This window comes from Saimiri boliviensis, chromosome 14 (genome assembly GCF_048565385.1).
Source record: "Saimiri boliviensis isolate mSaiBol1 chromosome 14, mSaiBol1.pri, whole genome shotgun sequence".
NCBI lineage: Eukaryota > Metazoa > Chordata > Mammalia > Primates > Cebidae > Saimiri > Saimiri boliviensis.
The window spans coordinates 2,481,650-2,504,778 of record NC_133462.1 but is presented as its reverse complement, the minus strand read 5'-3'; the positions used below and the strand labels follow the sequence as shown (position 1 = coordinate 2,504,778).

Genomic DNA, 23,129 nt, shown 5'->3' with positions numbered 1-23,129 from the left:
AGAAGTTTTTAAAGGGCAGTCAGGGGAACATGACATTTGAGCAAAGCCTTGAAGAAGAAGGGCAGGTGAGGCACACGTAGCTGGGGAAGGGCATTCCAGGAAGATAGAACAGCATGTGCAAATGTGTGGGTAACCCTCCACATGGGCACCAAGGAAGGAGAGCTGTGCAAACCCCAGGCACAATTAGTGCCTGAAGAATATCTTGTAGTGTTACTACTCAGCTATTTCCTTTATATAATCCTTTATATATAATCATATATTAGTTTATGGAATTACTGCCTGAAGTATAACTTACTGCTTACATCTATCTAGCTTATATAATCATAACGGTATTGTAGTCGGAGCTGTACCGACACATTTAGTGCCGATTTATAGAATCCTTCCATATAACCATATAGTAGTTTGTAGTAGGAGGAATGCCTAGAGCAGTCACAGAACAGAAGCCGCACATGGGAAAACAGTCAGACCAGGACAAGAACCAAAGACCCCGGGGGTGGCGTCCCTGCCTGAAAGGACATACGCTGTATGGCAGGCTTGGAGCAGGAGCCACTCCTCCTGATAAAGGAGTTGTAGTACCTTGCATCCAGTTCCTGTGGAAAGCAGGCCTCAGGCCTGAGATCCCACAAACAACCGAGGGAGAAAAACCCCTCTGGTGTGACCAGTCACGGTGGCTGGACACCCTGTCAGCCTTTCCTCGCTTCTGTGCTAGCTCAGATCATCCTCCCATAAAGATCTTAAGAGAAGAGCACATGTCTGTCAGCTCCCGCTGCATTGGCTTACAGTATCCTTCTATTAGAAACCCTTTGAAGTCTCCAGCCCCCAGATAAGAAGTGCTGCGCACGACACCTGCTGCACACAGCCCACCTTCTTGCCTCAGTGACCTAATGGGGGTGGACCCCTTTTCTGTACATGACCCTCTACTACTGCGCATGGCATGGCCCCCTACTGCTCACGGCGCACCTCTCTGCCCAGGTGACGTAATGGGGTGGCCCCCTCGCTTGTCACTCACGTGATTATGTATGCCTTATCACTAAGCTTATAGATGATGACCTCACTCACAACCCTGCCCCCTGCCTGTACCTAATAAATACAGACGCTTCTGGGTGTTCAAGGCCTCGCCTGTCTCAACTCACAGGTGGCGTGCCCCCCACCTCCCCGCCCCGAGTCCAGCTGCTCATCTCCAGTTCTTCAGCGTCCTGTCTCTTTACTTCTCGGATCCCGCATCTCAGCACAGCATAAGGGACACCTCACAACCCTGTGGGGCCAACAGTCCTAACAAAGGTCTTGAGGCAGGAGAGTCCCTGGGATCCAGGGACACGGAGGAAACTAACTGCATTCTCTTCTCTCATTTGAGGCACCCAGAAGCCCTATTTAGAGTTTGGTCTCCATCCGCTTCATCATTCACCTGACGGTTCCTTTTCCTTGTTTTCCTCCTCCTCCTCCTCCTCCTCTTCCTCCCTCCCTCTCTCGCCCCCTTTCTTCCTTCCCTCTTCCTCCTCCTTTTCATTTTCAGAAGAAACAAGTGACTGCAAGGAGGAAGGTGAGTGCATGGAGTCACGCCATTCCTCATCCACAGGACAGTGTGTCCCTCAGTCTGGGCTAGGATAAAGCCTTAGAAGATTTCAGGTAGGGCCGGGCACCGTGGCTCACACCTGTAATCCAAGCACTTTGGAGGCCAAGGCGGGCGGATCACCTGAGGTTGGGAGTTCAAGACCAGCCTGACCAACATGGTGAAACCCTGTCTTTAAAAAAAAAAAAAAAAAAAAAGAAGATTTCAGGTAATAAGACCAGGGGCTTTGGTACCTGAGAGGCTGCCTTCCCAAAGGGTATCCAAAGTCTGCAAGCCACCTGCCCCCTTTACACTGCTCATGGGCATCAAGAAGACCCAACATACTCAGATGTGAGTGGGAGACATTTTTGTCCCAGCTGCTGCTTCTGGGGACTGTTGAGTCCTCTCTTCCCCACTAGAAATTACCAGGTTAAGTCCTGGGTGACAGGACTGTGGGGCAGAAAACCAAGGGAAGGAAAACCAGATAATAGCAGCAAGCCTCCAAGTGACCCAGATGGTGGAGATGAGCGCTTTAAAATAGGTAGAGCTGGGCATGGTGGCAGCGCCTGTGGTCCCAGCTCCCTGGGAGGCTGAGGCAGGAGGGTTACTTGAGCTGGGGAGGTGGAGGCTGCAGTGAGCCGTGATTGTGCCACTGTATCCAGCCTGGGTAACTAAGCAAGCCTCAAATAAAAACAAAAAACAAAAAAACCAGAACAACACTAACGGTGGGTTCTTTTGAAAAGAGTAATAGAAATTTAATTCTTTGGCATTACTGATAAGAAAAAACAGAGGAGAAACAAACTGTCGATATTCGGAAGGAAGCGAGAACGTCATAAATAAAATAACAGTAAGGAGATAACTGGAGAAACTTTATGCCAATAAAATCGAAAGTTTAGATAAAATGGACAAAATCCTAGAAAACTACAAATTACCAAAACAAATGACATGATATAAAAAATCTGAACAATCCTCCACATGTTAAAGAAATGTCACCTGGGGCCGGGCGCGGTGGCTCATGCCTGTAATCTCAGCACTTTGGGAGGCCGAGGCGGGTGGATCACGAGGTCAAGAGATGGAGACCACCCTGGTCAACATGGTGAAACCTCGTCTCTACTAAAAAATACAAAAAATGAGCTGGGCATGGTGGCGTGTGCCTGTAATCCCAGCTACTCAGGAGGCTGAGGCAGGAGAATTGCCTGAACCCAGGAGGCGGAGGTTGTGGTGAGCCGAGATCGCGCCATTGCACTCCAGCCTGGGTAACAAGAGCGAAACTCCGTCTCAAAAAAAAAAAAAAAAAAAAAAAAGTCATCTGTAATTAAATATCCTTTCCCCACACAAAAGCGTCTTCCAGGTTCAAGACAGCATTAATGGTGAATTCTTTCAAACACTTAAGGAAGAAATCACACTGATCCTACATGAAATCTACAACATTAAAAATGGTCATTTCCCAACTCATTTTTGGACAGAGTAACCTTGATAAAAGATCTGACAAATATGAAAAAGGAAAATTTCAGGCCACTCTTTCCCACAAACATAGATGCAAAATCCTAGACTAAATATTAGCAAATCCAATTTGGCAAGATAGTTTAAAGAATCATGACCAAATTCCCTTTATTCCAACAATGCAACAATGGTTTCATAGATAAAAACCAATACATAGTATTCCCACCTTATTAACATAAAAAAGCACATTATTTCAGCAGATACAGAAAAAGAATATGGTATGATTTTACAGTTATTCATGATTTTTTTTTTTTTTTTTTGAGACAGGGTCTAGCTTTGTTGCCCAGGCTGGAGTGCTGTGATATGATCACAGCTGACTACAACCCCAAACTCCTGGGCTCAAGTGATCTTCCCCCTACAGCTTCTGAGTAGCTGGGACCACAGGCATGCAACACCACACTCAGCTAATATATTAAATTTCTGGTAGAGTTGGGGGTCTCCCTATGTTGCCCAGGCTGGTCTCAAATTCCTGGGCACAAGAGACCTCTCACGTCAGCCTCCCAAAGTGGTGGAATTACAGATGTGAGCCACCATGCCCTGCCTTACTCATGATAAAACAAGCAAGCAAACAAAATTAAAAAAACAAACAAGAAAACACCTCAGCTAGCTAGGAGTAGAAGGGAACATCTTAATATAATAAGTAATAACTACCAAAAAAATGACAAGGAACAACCTATTTAAGGTAAAACCCTCAGTATCCTCAGGGGTTGGGTCCAGGACCTCTGTGCGGATAACAAAATGCACTGATGCTCAAGTCCATGATACAAAATAGCCCGGTGCTTGCATTTAACCTATGCACAGCCTCCTGCCTCCTGCACACTGGAAATCATCTTAGATTACTCATAATACTTGACCCCATGTAAATGCTCCTTAGCTACTATACTGTTATATTTTTGTATTTTTTAAATTGTGGTATTGCTATTTTTCTTGGGATTTTTAGAGGTATTTTTGGCCAGTTGTTGGCCGAGTCCTCAGACGTGGAATCCAGCGACACAGAGGGCTGATGGGGTAGAGCATGTCCCCTCTGAGGTCACAGTTGAGATGTTCTTGCTATCACCGCTTGCATTTCACATTGCACTGAGTGTTCTAGCTAGTGCAAGTCCTAGCCAGGCAAGGAAAAGGAAAGAAGAGGCAAAAGGATTGCAAACAAAGAAAGAAAGAAGAGCCTCGTTTTTTTTTTTATAGATGTGATTGTGTACCTTTGATTGGGAGGGGATTTCTGAGAGGCCTGGGATAGGCTGGTGTTGGTGACATATAATTAAACACAAAATATCCTCCAGACCCAGTGATCTTCTCCACACAGGTAGAAGAGAAAGAAAATAGTTTTATTTCTTTTTTTTTTTTTTTTTTTTTTTCCTGAGACGGAGTTTCGCTCTTGTTACCCAGGCTGGAGTGCAATGGCGCGATCTCGGCTCACTGCAACCTCCGCCTCCTGGGTTCAGGCAATTCTCCTGCCTCAGCCTCCTGAGTAGCTGGGATTACAGGCACGTGCCACCATGCCCAGCTAATTTTTTTTATTTTTAGTAGAGATGGGGTTTCACCATGTTGGCCAGGATGGTCTCGATCTCTTGACCTCGTGATCCACCCGCCTCGGCCTCCCAAAGTGCTGGGATTACAGGCTTGAGCCACAGCGCCCGGCCGAAAATAGTTTTATTGATGGGTAAGTATTAAACCCAGAACGTGATATTCAAAGAGACTGCAAAGACGGAAAAAAAATGTTCACCCTTTTATATAGCCAAACAGATACAACTTATTACATACCCGCTCTCAAGATAAACAGCAGCTAGTCCTCAAGGAAGAGGAGGACTTAGCAACTCTATTTGCTGTACATGGTTCATCTGAAATTAACCTGCTTATTGAGGCAGCCATCTGTGTTTATTTTGTTAATCTAAGGGAAAAATAAATCTTTTTTTTTTTTTTGAGAGGGAGTCTTGCTCTGTTGCCCAGCCTGGAGTGCAATGGCGCCATCTTGGCTCACCGCAACCTCCACCTCCCGAGTTCAAGCAATTCTCCTGCCTCAGCCTCCTGAGTAGCTGGGACTACAGGTGCCCGCCACCACGCCCAGCTGATTTTTTGTATTTTTAGTAGAGATGGGGTTTCACCATGTTGGCCAGGATGGTCTCAATCTCTTGACCTCGTGATCTGCCCACCTCGGCCTCCCAAAGTGCTGGGATTACAGGCATGAGCCACGGCACCTGGCCCAAAAATAAACTTCTAATATGTTTCTTACAGGAGATAAATTTGCTACTAGCAGTGGGGTGCCCACCAAAGTGAGGCTCCATCCTTCCTAACAAGAAGCTGGGGAGAAGTGGGTAGTACCTTCCTCAGTGTTTACATTTCCAAGGGATGGTTTCAAGGTCGTTGAAAACACCTGCCTGGCTCACAGTGCTGGCAGCAGGCTTCCTTAGCTTTGAAAAAGATGTGTGTACCCTTTGAAGAGACAGAGACTTGCAGTGGCAAGGTTTCTAAAGTAAACGCGCTAAGCAAAGGGGACAGGGAGGAATCGCTTCCTGAGCTGTCAATGGGAGAAGTAACTTTTTTCCTTTTTTGATTTGCATTTGCGTTTACACTGATAATGTTTTATTTTTTATTGAAAACCTCTTTTGACAGACAGGTCTACCTGTAAAAAACAGATTTTCTGAGTGTAATACTTTCGAAATAAAAAGACGGGGGAAATGTTACACAGGCAAAAGAAGCATGCGTGCAGCACGTGAGGTCCGAAATAAGAACGCGCCGCGGTCTGATCTGGTGCTACAGTGATCCTGCTCACGCTCATGAGAAAGAGAAAGTATGGCAGAGGAGGCAGAGGCAGCCAGCAAGAGCAGAGCCTGAGACTAGGATGGGGGAGAGGTGATGGCCTTGTGACCGGAAAGGGGTCCCAATCAAGACCCCAGAGAGGGTTCTTGAACCTCATGCAGGAAAGAATTTGAGGCAAATCCATAAAGTGAAAGCAAGTTCATTAAGAAAGCAAAGGAGTAAAAGAATGGCTACTCCATAGGCCGAGAGCAAAGGCTGCTGTATTGACTATATATATATATATATATATATATATATATATATATATTTTTTTTTTTTTTTTTTTTTTTTTTTTTTTTTTGAGACGGAGTTTCGCTCTTGTTACCCAGGCTGGAGTGCAATGGCGCGATCTCGGCTCACCGCAACCTCCGCCTCCTGGGTTCAGGCAATTCTCCTGCCTCACCCTCCTGAGTAGCTGGAATTACAGGCACGCGCCACAATGCCCAGCTAATTTTTTGTATTTTTTTTCAGTAGAGACGGGGTTTCACCATGTTGACCGGGATGGTCTCGATCTCTTGACCTCGTGATCCACCCGCCTCGGCCTCCCAAAGTGCTGGGATTACAGGCTTGAGCCACCGCGCCCGGCCTGTATTGACTATATTATAGTTATTTCCTGATTCTATGATAAAGAAGGGGTGGATAATTCACGAGGTTTCCAGGAAAGGAGTGGAGATTTCCTGGAACTGAGGGTTCCTCCTCTTTTTAGGCCAAGTTGGGTAACTTCCTGATGTTGCCATGGCTTTGTAAACTGTCACGGCCCTGGTAGGCATCTTCTTTAGCATGCCAATGCATTATAACTAGTGTACCATGAGCAGTGAGGACGGCCAGAGGTCACTTTAATCACCGTCTTGGTTTTGGTGGGTTGTGGCAGCTTCTTGACTGCAACCTGTTCTATCAGCAGGGTCTTTGTGACCTGTATCTTGTGCCGACCTCCTGTTCTCATCCTGTGACTAAGACTATCTTAACCTCCTGGGAATGCAGCCCAGTAGGGTTCAGCCTCATTTCATCCAGCCCCGATTCAAGATGGAGCCGCTCTGGTTCAAACCCCTCTGACAGTTTGGTGAGAAACCTGGGCAAGACAGGGTCAGACTCGGTGATGTCTTGGATGTGAGGTGTGAGACAGCCAAAAGGCTTCCCTGACTGTTTGTCTGGGGTATGGAGGTCACTGAGAAGGGGGAAGCTGGCAATGGTGGCAGGTGTGGACCAAAACTCCAACTCCGGAGGCAGGCAGAGATGTGAGTTTGGAGATCAGAATGGAGAAAGAGCAGGGGCAGGAAGCTCTAGGGCAGGGAGGGAAGGCCGTCAGCATAACTCGTCTCCACGGTTCTCTTCAGTTAAGCCTCTCGCAGCCACCACCCCATCCAGGAAACCACCCCCCAAGAGGAGGAACAGATGGAACTTCCTGAAATGTGCCTACATGGTGATAACCTACCTCTTCGTGACCTACAACAAAGGGGACTGGGTAAGAGGAGGCCAGCACAGAGGGGAGGAGGGTGAAGAGAGGAAGGACAGAGGAGGAGGGAGGAGGAGGGAGGTGGGGACACAGAGGAGGGGACGGAGGGAGCCTTGAGGTGCCCAGAGGGAAATGCCGGGAGAGCTCTTCTGTAAAACACCCTCTCTTTCTCCCTCCCTCCCTCCCTCCCCCCCTCCACTCGCGTTTCATTCTTCCTTCCTCTTTCCTTCCTCCCTCCCTCCACTCTGTTCTTCTCCCTTCATGCCTTTCTCCCGCTTTCTTCCTCCCTCTGCTTCCTCCCTCCCTTCTTCCTTCCCCATCCTTCTTCCCTCCTGCCCTTCTTTCCTTCCTCTCTCCCTCCCCCCTTCCTTTTCTTCCTCCCCCTTTTCTTCCCTCCCACCTTCCTCCTCCTCTCTCCTTCTTCCCTCCCTTCCACCTCTAGACTGGGACAAAAGCTACTCCCTTCTGCACTAACACAGCCCCGGGGGCTCCTCTGAAATACTGTCACTCATTCTGCCTCTCTCTCTGTCACTGTCTCTTGCCATTTCTAAGGGACGTTCATAAGGACCAAGGCTTTGACTGGTTGCTGGGGACTCTGATGGTTGAGCTACCTTCGAGCAGGTCCTAATACTGCAAGGGAGGCAGGCCTCCGCAGAGAGAGCCAGATCACTGAGTGGTGGCACTTCGTGAGCACGTGCCAGCGCAGGAGGCAGTGGGGCTTACTGCGGCCTAGGGGAAGCATGGGCACATGGAAGGCTTTCTACGGGAGGTGACCCCTCCGCTGTGGGTTAAGGACAGGAAGGAATCAGCCAATTGAAGAGAAGAAGCCGGGGACGCCTTCCAGAGGATTAAATACCATGTGCAGGACTCAGAGATGTGAAAATATGGCAGGGTGCAAGAAACCACGAGCCAGGCCGGCGTGGTGGCTCTCACCTGTAATCCCAGCATTCTGGGAGGCCAAGGCAGGCAGATCATTTGAGGCCAGGAGTTCGAGACCAGCCTGGTCAGCAATGGTGAAACCCCGTCTCTACTAAAAAAAAAGTAGCCAGGTGTGATGGCAGGCGCCTGTAATTGCAGCTACTTGAGAGGCTGAGGCAGAATAATTGTTTGAACCTGGGAGGTGGGGGGGTGCAGTGAGCCAAGATCACATCACTGCACTTCGGCCCGGGTGGTAGAGTGAGACCCTGCCTCAAAAAAGTAAAGGTAAGAAAAGACAGAAAAGAAAGGGAGAAAGGGAAAGGGAAAGGAAAGGAAAGAGGAAGGAAAGAAAAACAAAAAGAAGGCAGGAAAGAAAGAAGTGACAAGGCATCATTCATTCATTCAGTCTTGAGACACTCATGTGGGCAGAGGACCCCCCCTAGATGCTGGGGACTCAGAGGACGACAGAGCCCATAAGGTCCTAGAGTCCCCGGAGCTCGCATGATTGACAGTGACTAACAGCAGGAGGACTGCAGAGAAACAAGCTCCAGAAAGCATGAAGTAAATCAGGGTGAGATCGCTGAGTGAGCAGGGCCATGGGCCACTTCCCCGGGCAGGACATAGAGATGACAGACCGGAAGGACCGTGCCTTCAGAGTAGCTTGGGGGCAACCACCGTGAGCAGAGCAGGCCACGCAGCTGACCCTGGGAAAGGCACATGCTGAGTGCCGTCCAGGAACCAAAGGAAAATCCATGTGACCTGAGAGGGGCAGGGGGGCCCCGGTCACGCAAGGTTCTCACAGACCACACGAGGAGGAAGTGTGTGTTCTAAACCTGTGGACAGCCACCAGTGAGATCCCTTCTGGGTTATGACAGCGTCCCTCTGGGTGCTGCCTGTGGGGAGTTAAATCAGAATCAGGCGGGAGTGGAGGCGGAGAGGGGGAGTCCCCTGCCAGGGCAGGAGATACCGTGGTGCCCGTGGAGATGGGAGCCGCGCAGCAGTTCTACAGGCACTGCTTATGCGCTGAGTGTGAGGAGTGAGGAAAACGGAGCGGCCAGGGAGATGAGCCTGGGACAGTGACGGGCTAGTGGTTCTCAAACTGGGGTGACATTGCCACCCAGGGCACACTCAGCAGTGTCTGGAGCACATGATTGGTTGTGACAGAGGGAGCACTAGCAGCATCTAGAGGGTGGAGGCCGGGGATGCCACTCAACATCCTACCTGGCCCAGGACAGCTCGCCACGACAGAGAGAACCCAGGTCAACATGGCGGGAATCGGAGGCTGAGAAACCCCAGCTTAGGAGACTGTGCCGCTTCTGGGGAGAAGAACTGGCTGGAAGATGGGGAAGAAGGTGGGAGTGGTGAGAGGGGGGAGCTGAATAGAGCCCACGGGATGTCACCACTGGAGGGAAACAGCAGAGGGGGAGAGCAGGAAAGAAGGGAGAGGAGGATGGGGAGAAAGGGAGGGAGGGAAGGAATTCCCTCGCCTCACCCCAACTGTTTCCTTCTCTGTTTCCGGTTCACCTTTTCCTCCCAAGTGTTACTGCCACTACTGTAACTTGGAACTGGACATCAGGTATGTGATGGCAGGGAAGTGGGGCTTTTTCCACCGCTGAGGTGGGGTGGGGGAGGTTCATCCCAACTGCCTGGCATTTGAGGTCAGGAACACAGGTGGATTTGGAAGTTATGATCATAGAAACCCAGAAATGCATAAGTCCCAAGTTTGTCACCCTTAAATGCAAGCCACTGCCCGACATGGGCCGGAAAACACAGTGTAAATGACAGGGACGTCTCAGGCAGGAGGAGCTCCTTTATGAACTCACTTTATCATTTTTCCGCAAGTCTCAGGACTTGTGGCCAAACACACACAACATAAAATGAACCATTAGTGACATTCGGTGCACTCACAATGTTGGGCAACCATCAGCACTGTTTGCAGAATCCTTCCATCATCCTAAAAGGAAACTCGGTAGCAATGACATCACCACTCCCCTGGCTCCAGGCAACCACTAATCTGCTCTGTCTCTGAGAACTTACCTGTTCTGGACACGTCATACCCATGGAATCACAACCTGCGTGGCCCTCTGTCTGGCTTCATTCACTTCGCATAGTATTCCCAAGGTTCATCATGTTCTACCCTGTATCAGTACTGTATTCACTCCCACTGAGTACTCCACTGCATGGATACACCACATTCTGTTTCTCCATCATCAGGTAAAGTGCACTGGGTTGTTTCTACTTTTTGATTGTTGTGAGTAGTGGTGCTATGAGCATTTATAAACAAATTTTGTTGGAATATCTGTTTTTAAATCTTTTGGGGTATATACCTGGGAGTGGAATTGCTGGGTCATATGATAATTCTGTGTCTACATCTACTCATTGATGTGTCCTGGATGCAGTGGTGAACAGGGCAGACTACATTCCTGTGCTCACAAGAAAACAATTAGATGATTACAGGTGATGCTTAGAGCTACAGAGGAAAAGCACAGACTATTATACAAAAGAAAACTGAAGAACCTGACCCTGGATAGTTGGGTGATGGAGGAAAGGTTCTTTAGGAAAGTGACGTTGAATTAAAGGCCTGTAGAATTAGGGGTTGCCAGCCCGACAGAAAACACGTGAAAGAGACTCCAGGTGAAGGAACTGGCTTGTAAAAATGCCCTGGGGTGGAGAGTGGCCTAGACGTGCCTGGAGTCAGAAAGAAAAATGGGGCAGAAGAAGGGGAGGGAGTGGGAGAGCACTGTGGGAGAAGCGTGGGTGGCATGCTCAGCAGACCACCTCAGACCTACAAGATGAGAGCAAGCATTTAGACCCAACCCTAAGAGTCAGGCGAAGCCACAGAAAGGCTGTCGGAGGGAATGGGACATGTCTCAGTGACATGAAGTGCAGAGGCCAGTTGAGAGGCTATTCGGTTTCCATGAGATGATGGTAGCCTGGTCATGGCTAGGGTCCAGGGCATGGTGAGAAAGTACTAAAGACAGATGGGATATTTCTCTTCCCTTGACAGCTACAAAGAGCCTCTCCTACGCTGTCTGCCTTTCATCCTGCCACTGGCATCCCCAGTGCTCTCTTTACATTAAAAAGTGTAAATTATATCACGTGAGGCAGTGGCGTGATATAATATACCTCTACCCCCTGCTACACTCCAGCTTAAATCCACCAGTGAAAGCTCATCAACTATTATCAGTGTCTTTCACACTTTAAAAGAAAGTAAATCCAAAACATGTTTCTACTGAAATCTTACATGGAATCCCAATCTATAAAAAATTCAAAGTTGCTTTTCATTACCAGAAATACTTTTCATAAGGTTAACTATGTGGCATTTACCTATGATGAAGTCAGGTGATAAGATTTGCAAGCACAGGTTACAGAAGGCCTTTGCGGTCTTATGTTTTACTCTGAAGGCCTTTGCGGTCTTACGTCACTCTGAAGGCCTTTGCTGTCTTACGTTTTACTCTGAAGGCCTTTGCGGTCTTACGTTGAACTCTGAAGATCTTTTGGTCTTACATCTTACTCTGAAGGCCTTTGCAGTCTTTTTTTTTTTTTCTTTCTTTACCTCCTAACTATTCTCATCTGCTGAGGCCTTTGCAGTCTTATGCTTCTTTGTATTATTATCCCTTTTCTTTCAGTATTTCCTTTCAGTTGTTCATATGGAGAAAAAAATCTTAACCCAGAGATAAGTCACTCAAATGTTAACAGTTATCTAACAGTTTGCCTTGTAAACTCTACATGCCCTTCCGTTAATGAAAATTTTTTTTCCAAGTTCTATATGTAAAGCATGCAACAGGTTGGTGTGGCTCTCCAGTGAATAAAAATTTTAGTCCATGGGCTGTGTTTTAGGTACACACCCATTTTAAGAAACAGTTTCATTTTTGAAATGGAAATCAAAGCAAACCTTTGTGGAATCCCTAAAACATCCCAGGTTTTCAGGGAACACGGCAGGAAGCCTCTGACCCATTGATCAAGTTCAGCTTCCTGGCGTGGAACCCAAGGGTTCTCAGACTCCAAACTTTTCCTGCTTCTCTAAATTTTTCTCCACTTCTCTTTGTCCCACATTCCATCCCCTGTCCATATTAAACTTTTTTTTTTTTTTTTTTGAGATGGAGTTTTGCTCTTGTTGCCCAGGCTCTCGGCTCAGTACAACCTTGGCCTCCCAGGTTCAAGCGATTCTCCTGCCTCAGCCTCCCAAGTAGCTGAGACTACAGGTGAATGCACCATGCCCGGCTAATTTTTGTACTTTTAGTGGAGATGCGGTTTCACCATGTTGGCCAGGCTGGTTTTGAACACCCGTCCTGAGAGTGCTGGGATTACAGACATGAGCCACCATACCCACCTTGTATTAAACCACTTTGGATTCCCCTGAAAATACCACATTTTCCCCCAACTCCATATGCCACTACACACATTGATCCCTTGATCTGTGTCTAACTAGAAAAATCCTCTCGATTCACCTAAGCAATGCTTTGGTTCAGCAATCCTTCAGATTTCACTGAGGAAGACTGCTGAGGGAAATGAATAGTGCTGACTGGTTTTTCAGGCTCTCTTTAACCAAACATTAAAGTACCAGTCAAACCATATAGTTATTTTCATATAACGGTGTGCCTCCGACCCATTAGCCAAGAGGTTGGCAAATTTTCCCTGTGAAGGGCCAAATAGTAAGTGTTGGTTTTTCAGGGCATATGGCGTCTGTTGCAACTATTGTACTCTGCTGTCGGAGGTCAAAGCAATCACAGAGAATACACCGATGGCTGTGACTGTGGCCAACAACTGACGATTGGCTAAGCAAAACATGGTACAATCATACAATAGATTCTTACTCAGCCCTAAAAAAAGGAATTAGGTCCCGGCATGTGCAACGACATGGCTGAACCTTGAAAACCTTGTGCTGAGTAAAAGCAGCAGATGCAAAAGACCACACAGTATATGATGCCATAGGTATTACATACACAGATTTGGAGAAGGTCAACTAGTGGTTTCCAGGGGCTGAGGGGAAGAAGGATAAGGGGAGTGACTGCTTAAGAGATTTCTTTTTTCGGTTGATGAAAATGTGCCACTCTTAGAGGTGACAAGGGCGCAACATCTATTTGTGCATAGATTTAGTAAAAGCCACTCAATTGTGCACTTTCAAAATGGTTAGAATGGTGAATTTTATGTTATGGGCATTTTACCTCAATTACAAAAACAAACTTTATTGAAAGGGATGCAGCCGCAGTTGGCCCTGTGGAACACAGTTTGAGGACCCCAGCTCACACAGACGTGTGAGCCCCTCTGGGAGCAAGAAGTACCCCTGATGCATCCCTGGAACTCCAGCCTCCACTGGCAAACTAAGTTCTCTTCCTGCAACCCTGACTCCAGGGCACCAGATTGAGGGTGCAGTGCAGGCAGGCCTGGGCAGTCCCTGCTCCTGTGGGGCTCACCCTCTAGTGGGAGGTGGGGCAGCAGGACGCGCTCCAGCCCGGCGCTGGGACAGTGAGGAACGGGGCGGGGGAGGGCCCGGGGCGGGGGAGGGCCCGGGGCGGGGTGGCGGGGCGGTTCCTTCTGCTGGCTGGTCTCTAAAAGAGCCCTGCTCTGAGGAGGAGACAGTTGCCCTGGTGACTGGGCTAACCTAGGGTCCGTGAGATCTGAGGGAAGTGTGTTCCAGGTGCTGGAACAGCCTGGTTGGTGGGTGTAGGAACAAAGTGGGTGGAACTTAGTGATGGGGGAGAGTGGACCAGGATGATGGAGGGAGGAGGTGGGCTTCAGGCGGGTCACAGAGATTCCTGTAGGGGAGGATAGAGACGGCACCAGGCAAGGAGTTTTGAGAATGCATGATGGAAATCAATGCACAGATTTCTCTCTCTTTTCTTTCCGTTCTTAGGGATGATCCCTGCTGTTCTTTCTAGTGAGCCTGCTCCATCTCAGCTGAGCCTTCACAAGGCCTCCATCTCCCTGGCATTCTTACCTCTGAAGAAAGTTCTCTGTGTGGAGTGTAATGAACTGGGTCCTTTGAGGAACGGCACCTGGGTGCCCAGAGGCATGGCTGGAAGGTCTCTGTGGGAGCCGTGCCTTGGGAGGATGCACCCAGAGCGTCTGAGAGAGCATCTGCAGGGGTTTCTCCTAAAATCTCTCCTCCAGATCATTCTCAAACTTTCCCCACTACTTCCATAATAAAACATATACTTGTTGAAATGGCTGAAAAGGGTTGGTTATTCCATTCGACCAACATTGAGAATTAACAGGTATGCTGGTGGTTTACCAAGAATCATAAACAATACCAGCTAATTGTGTACTTTACAGGTGAAGAAACTACAGTTCAGAGGGACTGATGGCTCGCCCAACATCACACTAAGCTACAGACCTGAGATTTGACCCAGTTTGACTCATTGCAAATTCCGTATTCTTTTGTGTAAAGATTTGGGACTCCCCCACCGAGGAAATACAGATGTGAGGATGTGGCTGCTCCAAGGGAAAGATGTGTCCAGCTCTCCAGCCTGCATGTTTCTTGCCTATTCTGGAGGAGGTTTCATGTCCTGGTTGACAGCTTGTCAACCTAGAGACAGGTTTCTTGGGTTTGAACCCCAGCTCCACCCCTTACTGGATATGCAGCCTTGGGGAGGTTATTGTCTCTTAATGCCTTATTTTACCATCGTAAAATGGGGATAGTAAGAGCAGGGTAGAAGTCCTCTTATCATCATGATCAGAACCATCATTTGTTGGTTCATCAAATAAGCTGGTTCCAATAGGTAATTAAAAATACTTTCACCACTTTGTTTTAAAATATAAAACTGTACACTCATTTGCCAATATTTTGATACAATACCAGGGTTTTTTGTTGTTGTTATTGTTGTACCTGTCTATGGACCTACAATTTCCAGTCTGTCCCTTAAAAGGTCAGTAGAGACACAGGCATGCTTCCAAAGCTATTTAAGCAAAATTCTCACTACTTTAAAAAATAAAGAAAAAGATTACCCCAGTAGCCACCTTGCCCATTTCAACTTCACATATTTTTTGTTGTGGCTCTTATTAACAGTCAGCCTTTACCACATCTTTCCCACTAAATTATTGTTTTGATGGGAAAATATTCTTTGCCTACATACTCATATTTTCCTCATTTATGTTAAATGTAATTGCATTACATAATTTAAATAAAATCCATTAGAATGAAAAGGTTTAGAATAAATACAAGCAGCTCTTGGTAATCACACAACTGAACCTACAGAGAAGATGAAGGCATATTAGAAAGCACTGTACTAGCCAGGGGCGTTCGGTGAGCCTGAAGCGTCAGTTGGTATATTGCATAGAGGGATGGAATCTTCTTTTACCCCACGGATCATTCAAAAGTGGAGTTTAAGAAACAGTCTATTGAGCTTGCCTCATAAAGTTTAAATGAGATAATTTTTTTCTTTTTTTTTTTTTTTAAGTTCCAGGGTTCATGTGCAGGCTGTGAAGTTCTGTTACATAGGTAAATACGTGCCATGGTGGTTTGCTGCCCCTATCTACCCATCACGTAGGTATTCAGCCCAGCATGCATTAGCTATTTTTCCCAATGCTCCCCCTCCCCACAACCCCACACCCTGACAGGCCCCAGTGTGCATTGTTCCCCCTCTGTGTCCACGTGTTCTAAATGAGATAATATTTCTCAAACACACTGCCTGGCACATATTTCTCAATTAATGTATTGCTACTATTTAGGGTAGTGTTATCCAATAAACATCTGTGAGCCACATTTAATTCACACTTCCTGCTAGCCCAGAAACCAGTAAAATCAATTTGAACAATATGTACGATTTAATTCAATATACCCAAGATACATTACAACAAGTAATCAATATAAATAATTGTTAATGAGATCTGTTATATCCTCCTTTTTGTATTAAGTCTTTGAAATCCATTGTGTATTTTTCACTTGTGGCACATCTCAATTTGAATGCTAAAATTGATCTGCAATTACATTTTCTAACATTTATAGTTAAAAAGGAGATTCACATATCTAGGTTTTTCCAAACATGGGTTAAAGATTGTCTAATAATTGAACCAAGTATCAATTTAAAATTTTTAATTAAAATTAAAAAAAAATTTTTAAGTCAGTCCTTCCCTTCCCCATAACCCAAGTCTAGTCATGAGCAAGCATGAGACAATTCCAAATGGAGACACATTTTACAGAACACCTAGTCGGTACTCCTCAAAACTGTCAAGGTCATCAGAAACAAGGAGAGTCAGAGACTGCTACGGATCAGAGGAGGGCAGGAAGACATGGCAACTAAACGTCATGTGGTGTCCCACATGTGACCCTAGAACAGGAAGAGGACTTTAGAGGAAATACTGGGGAAATGTGAACAAAGTCTGGAGTTAACAGTACTGCAACAATGTTACAGTTTTGACACATCTACTAGGATTACACAAGATGTTAACAGTAGAGGAAGCGGGGAAGGGATACATGAGAACGCTCTGTACTATATCATTGCAACTTTTCTGTAAACACAAAATTATCTCAAAATTAAAAATGTAAAATAAAAAATATTTCACCCTTCAGCTGCACTTATTTTACTTGTGTCTCCATGTCCTCCTCTGTTAAATGGGGATACGCACTGTACCTATTTCATATGGTCACTGTGGGAATTAAAGACAGTGTTTCCACAGAAATCCTGCAACCATAGCTCAGGCATTGTCACCACACCATGCCTGCTAGCACCAGTTAGTGTTACTACACGCTGCTGCTATGATTATGATCTTTTATTTGTAACATTCTGACTGAGTTGATATGGCTGTGTTTGCATAGCAGCTCATAGGAAGCTCTTGTCTTTTCTTATGGCAATTCATGTGCAAACGATCCTTTAAAATGTAATAAACTGCTAAAAGCCACGGAAACCACCCAGTAAGTTGATGACAGACAGATGTAAGATGTATTAGTCTGTTTTCATACTGCTGATAAAACATACCCAAGACTGGGCAATTTACAAAAGAAAGGTTTAATGGACTTACAGTTTCACGTGGCTGGGGAGGCCTCACAATCATGGCAGAAGGTCAAAGGCACGTCTCACATGGCGGCAGACAAGAGAAGAGAGCTTGTGCAGTGAACCTCCCCTTTATAAAAAACCATCAGATCTCGTGAGACTTACTCACTATCACAAGAACAGCATGGGAAAGACCTGCCCCCATGATTCAATTACCTCCCACGGGTCCCTCCCATATGTGGGAATTCAAGATAAGATTTGGGTGGGGACACAGCCAAACCATATCAGAAGAGAATGCCAATCCCTCCATAGATAACTTCGGCAAAAATAATGTATTTTATTTTGGTGGAACCCAGTAGTAACTAATTTTTAAACTAGCTTTATAAATTCATTTATCATTAGAAGGTTTTATATGCTAACCAGATTATTATATGCCCAGGTGCTTGATGTTAGTTTTTTGTAACTTCTCCTGCATACCATTAATGGCCTTTGTACATTTAATCATCCCTTCCCTTTGATGGTGGGAATGCTTTTAAATTTGATTTAAAATGAAATTAATGTGTCAGATCATGTCCAGACATCCATATGAGATTTCAACAAGCTGGTGAGAGTTTACTGGGTGACCAAGTTATCAGAAGGTATAGAAGGGTGTTCAGGAAAACCTTTAGGGCCGTAGTTCTCAGTAGGCTGACTTCAGCCCCCAGAGGACATTCGGCAATATCTGGAGCCACTTTTGGTTGTCACAACGAGGGAGCTGGAGGCTGGAGAGGATTTTTCCTGGCATCCAGTGGGTGGAGGTCAGGGAAGATCCTCGACATCCTACAACGCACAGGACAGCCAGCCCCCAACAACAAAGCAATGTCAGCCCCCAATGTTAATAACCCTGGTACTGAGGGACTCCTAAGGTCTGAAGCCATTCAGCTGCGGAGCTCGCCGCTGTATCCTTGGCCACTAGCACTTATTCGGCACTCACTGAATGAATGAATGCACAGCACGAACCTGTAATCAAGGACCAAGCGAACTGCGGGAGGAAGGGTTGCTCCTGAGAGCAAACAGTGACCTAGTTAACCTGGCGACAGGCGTGAAACAAAGTCTGGGTTTCCAACCAAAAACCGGGAAGGGAGGGGAAAAAAGTCAACCAATTCTTGCAAAAAGTCTCGGCGCACTTACTAGAAAGCACGCCGCCAGAAATCAGGCAGGTCGCCTGCACGCATATTGTTATTTAAATAAAGCTGCCCCTCCGCACTAACAACCCTGAAGGTCAAGGGAACTCCTCCAACCCCACCTCTGAGCTCGGTCCTCCCACGGATCTCCCCTCCTCCCGCCTCCTCGCCCCAGGCGCATGCGCACTCCCTGTCCTCCAGCCACCCCAGCCCGGCCTCCTCCAATGACGTCACCATAGAGGGCGGAAGGGAAGCGAAAGTCGTTACCATGGTGACCGCGACACAATCAGAAACGTCTACTAGTGACGGTCAAGCCCCCTACAACCGGTCCCAAAGCCGCAAACGAGTCAGTCATCGTGGTAGGACCTGGAGAGCGGGGCCGGGGAGAGCGGGACGCCTGGATCGGGGACTTCCCGCATTCACATTGGCTGCTAGGAGGCCTCGGCGACCACTTCCGGATCCGGGGCGGGGGTCGCAGCTCCCAGCCCTTGCTCCGTCGGCTGAACTTGAACTCCCAGAAGCCTCTGCGGCCACCTTCCTTCTCCTCCCTTCCTGCTTTTCCCACAAATACTAGCAGGTGAAAGAATCTAACAAGCGTTTCCAACCCGCCAAGTCATCACTGGTGTAGGCGTTTGTATTCCAAGCTTCTTTTTACTAAAACGTGCGCCACCTGTTGCTCTGCACCTTTGAGACTACAATACCCAGAAGTCTCTGGAAGTCGCCGAGTCCTCCACTTTTAAGGTGGTTTTGTAGCCCGCAAGACACCGGAAGTCTGGGAATAAGGCGGGGCCAGGCAAAAAGCAGGATTCCGATTGGTGGAGATGCCACGAGGCCAGGACAGAGTTGCACACGCGCGTTGCGGCGGCTCGGCCCTCATGCTGCGTCTGCGAAGTCCAGGGGTCCGGGTGCTTCCGTCACCCGGGCGCTGCCGCATGTCGCCTGCGGAGAAGTTGGGGCTGCTCGCGCGAGGCGCTCTGGGTCTCATTTCCGAGACCGAAAATGCTGGCTCCAAAGTGGTGGCCCGGGACTTGAGGGCAACTCCCAGTTTCCACCCTGTTTCTGAATGGGCCAGTCTCCATGGTAACGGCCCCTCCCTGTTCCCCTGCGACTTCACTGCCGCCCACGGAGGGGAGAAAGCCGAGTTGAAGGGGCTGTGGGTTCTGAGTCAAGCTATGTCTTTGAGGCCACCTACCCAGTACCACTCGTTCCGGAGAGGGTGAGCCGGTGACTTTTCACCCTCTCTGGGCCTCGGTTTCCCTTTTTGTGAAACAGTGTATGGAGCCCCACATCTGCTCCCTTAGTATTAGGGCCTCAGGCAAGACAGACACACACACACACACACACACACACACACACACCCTATGCCTCAGTTTCCCCACAGGTACAGTGAGGATGATGTTAGAATTTGATGTTCAAATGTACGGGTGGTTATAAGAATTAAGGGAACCTCAGAGCAGTAGCTGGCACAGAGTGACCACTTAAGTGTCAGCAGCTTTGATGATCACCATTCTTACCTTTTCTTTGGAGATTTGGACAAGTGACCGCCCTCACTTCCTCCAGAGTCTTGGTGTGTTGATCTGCAAGTTGTATGTATCGGATCTTATGACCACTGAGCTTTCTTCTGAGCACACAAGACCAATGGTTTTGTTCTCTCTGAGAAGTGCTACAAGGGCTTCGTATTAAGACACTGGAATTCTGGAAACCTGTCCCTGTCACACCGGTTGCTGTGTGACTCCGTCAGTCATCGTTCTTTACTGAGCCCTGAGATTCCATAAGTCAAAATTGATGGGGATGAACTTCTAGTCCAGGCACTGCCACTTTGCTTCGGGACCTGGGGCAAGCTCTGTGGCCCAGCATGGCACCATCTGTAACGTAACCAAAGGGTACACACTTGAACTTTGAGGTTGATTTCGGTGCTAAAATCCCAGTCAGTAGTTCTAGCATCTTCACAGACCTCTCTTTATGCTCCACATCCCAATCAACACTTAGTGATTACAGATTTGTAATTTTTGTCATTGTAGTGAGAAGTAAATAACTTTTTTTAATTTGAATTTTTGACTATCAATTAGGCTTAGCATTTTTATTTTCTTCATTAATGACTAGTCAAGTGCATTAGTGAGGAGGGGTGAAAGAGTAGAACAAGGAATTTGGTCTGTGACTGACTGTGGACAATCAGTTGGTAAAACCCACTACCTTTGAGCCAGCCAGAATCCTTTTATTATTCACTGGATATTCAGGTTTTGCCTCTGTAAATTTCCTTTCATTGCCATTTTTTTCAAATAGTTCAATCTTTATTAATTTTCAGGTACGCTTTCTTCAATTAGGTTACAAATTCACTACCACTAATGATCATTACAGTCCTTCTCAGTCTGTTTATTGTTTGGTCTCTTTCTGGTTTTTTGGGCTTCTTATTTATTTATTTCTTGAGACCAAGTCACGCTCTGTATTCCAGGCTGGAGTGCAGTGGTGTGATCTCGGCTCGCTGTAGCCTTGACCTCCCATTTCAGCCTCCTGAATAGCTGGGACTACAGGCGCATGCCACCACCTGCAGCTAATTTCTGTATATTTTGTAGAGATGGGGTTTTGCCACATTGCCCAGGCTGGTCTCAAACTCCTGGGCTTAAGCGATCTAGCCCCTTTGGCCTCCCAAGTGCTGGGATTATAGGCGTGAGCCACCACGCCCGGTCTAGGCTGCTTCTTTAAACATTGAAGAGTGTTCCTTTCTGGATGAAGGAGGATCACACAGCACTTGGGAGCAAAGATGCAGCCAGGTAACCCAGCGCTGGAGCCCATGATGGAGAAGATCTTATGGCCACTGTGGCCTTACCCTGGGTGCTGTGGTAATGTGGGAGGAAGGCCTCCCAGACACTGCAGGACACCAGCATGCTGAAGCTGAGGAACTTGGCTTCATGGAAGGCATCAGCCAAGTTCCTTGCCAGAAAGGCTACAGCAAGGGTCCCCAAAATTAAGAAGCCCAAATAGCCCAATATAGAATAGAAAGCAGTGATTACACTGGATGATCATGTAGCCAGGTGTGGTCTGAGGGTCCTTGTCTATGAAGGGAGGATATGCCTGCAGCCAGATTCCACGGAGGGTCACTTGGATAAAGGAGCAAAGAAAAACAACAGGAAGAATTTCTGGGGACTCATCCACTTTCAGATCCTGCTTCCTGGCCTTTTAGCCTGGAAGGCTATGACCACAGTGATGGTTTTCACCAAAACAGAAGACACAGCCACTGTGAACATAACTGCAAAGGTGGTCTGTCAGAGGAGGCAGGTAGCAGGGGCGGGGCGGCCGATGAAGAGCAAGGAAGAGAAAAAGCAGAACATGAGGGAGACAAGGAGGGCGTAGCTCAGAGGAGTGTTTCAGTGCCACGCAAACACCACAAGGATGAGAACAGAGAGGGCAGAGTAGGACAAGGCTGTGCGTGCCAGAGCCAGGCCCAAAGGTTCATCATAGGCCAGGAAGGTCTCCTGTTTGGGAAGGCAGCATTCCTTTTTCTTGTTTGGATAATGATTTTCAGGATAGAGCCTGCCTTGTTTTATATCTGAAATAAAAAGGGCATCACTATGTCCAAAACGGAGCACTGCACATTTGGGGTAAGATTCCATTGCCCAGAGTTCTTACTACCACAGCTCCATTTAGATACACCATGTGGCTGGTGTATGTGTGAGTGTGTGTGTGCGTGCACGCACAAGTGTGCATGTGTGTGTTCTGCATGTGTTTTAAAGAAAAACATTAACACTTCACCAGCTTTTTTTTTTTAACCATTTTAATCAGTTTTATTGATTCATGCTTCCAGTTCTTATTCAGTTAAAAACAAGGTACATTAAATACATCCTCTTTTGGGTCTATAAATGCATGTAGCTCATTCTGAACAACAAAAGTAATAAATAATGGCCATAAAACACCAAGACAGTTATAAAAATGGCAATCCAGCCTCACACATAGTATTTAACAGTCCAAACATAAAAGTACCACATATGCACACGTGCAGTGTGTATATTCACCTAGTGCTGAGCTTACACTTGCCATTCTTTAAAAACAATAGGGCTTTTTCACTCCTTAAAAAAGGTTGACATGAAGCAAACATTGCAAGTTATGGCATCATTAACTTCAGTATTACATTCATATGCCAAACATCTTTGCAGATGCATAAGAAAGAAAAATGAAATCAATGATAACTCTTACAGTATATTTAGCAAAAGTGAGAATGAGTTTTTTGTTGTACGAAAGAGGAAGCTACATATTTTGAAACAGAAAGAAGCAAAGCCAGAAACTGAAGCAGAAGAGGTATCACGCGTTTAATAGCACAGCCCTAGGGAGTTGTCAGCTAAACAGCCTTAAATTTGCATATTAAAGGAAACAACTCAGATGGACATCAAATAGAAAAATTTGCACCATAAATAATTAGGAGAAAAGGTCTGGCATGCTAGGAGATTAAAGAGGGATGCCAAATCAAATATAAAATTCTAAAAATCTATCATAGGATTGTATAAGGAGACCAATTTTATTTAGATAGGGACTATCTATCTTTTAAGTGGCTCTCTGAGCTCTGGGCAGAAACCCACATTAAATGCTGGGTATCCAAAAAGGGAGAATTATAAAACACCATGTGATGTTTTTACAGTGCACTTAGAAAAAAAAATTTTTTTAAACGGTGACATTTCTTTTTTTTTTTTTTTTTTTTGAGACGGAGTTTCGCTCTTGTTACCCAGGCTGGAGTGCAATGGCGCAATCTCGGCTCACCGCAACCTCCGCCTCCTGGGTTCAAGCAATTCTCCTGCCTCAGCCTCCTGAGTAGCTGGGATTAC

At 46.7% G+C, this 23,129-nt stretch overlaps 3 protein-coding genes across 7 annotated transcripts in view; 1 reads left to right on the top strand and 2 right to left on the bottom strand.

Annotated features, from left to right (window-relative positions):
- Positions 1-14,391, top strand: part of EDDM13 (epididymal protein 13) — a 37,189-nt gene extending 22,798 nt beyond the window's left edge. Inside the window, exons 11-14 of the mRNA XM_039466176.2 lie at positions 1,514-1,540; positions 7,183-7,310; positions 9,758-9,795; positions 14,077-14,391. Of these exons, the coding sequence (XP_039322110.1) occupies positions 1,514-1,540; positions 7,183-7,310; positions 9,758-9,795; positions 14,077-14,101 (218 nt within the window). The 3' untranslated portion in view covers positions 14,102-14,391. The remainder of the gene's footprint in view (positions 1-1,513; positions 1,541-7,182; positions 7,311-9,757; positions 9,796-14,076) is intronic.
- The window catches only part of LOC101038746 (zinc finger and SCAN domain-containing protein 5C-like), a 104,831-nt gene extending 87,561 nt beyond the window's left edge, over positions 1-17,270 (bottom strand). For both annotated transcript variants that reach the window (XM_010331927.3, XM_010331928.3), the window contains exon 1: positions 17,181-17,270. The gene's annotated coding sequence lies outside the window, so the exon portion shown is untranslated. The remainder of the gene's footprint in view (positions 1-17,180) is intronic.
- The window catches only part of LOC101038212 (zinc finger and SCAN domain-containing protein 5A), a 91,807-nt gene extending 71,888 nt beyond the window's left edge, over positions 1-19,919 (bottom strand). For 2 of the 4 annotated variants that reach the window (XM_074385876.1, XM_010331926.3), the window contains exon 1: positions 17,181-17,271. In XM_074385876.1, coding sequence (XP_074241977.1) covers positions 17,181-17,213 — 33 coding nt within the window. In that variant the 5' untranslated portion in view covers positions 17,214-17,271. Of the gene's footprint in view, positions 1-17,180; positions 17,272-19,829 lie in introns of those variants that run through there. The other 2 variants (XM_003944034.4, XM_074385877.1) reach the window with 2 other exon arrangements.
- Between the last annotated feature and the right edge of the window lie 3,210 nt (positions 19,920-23,129).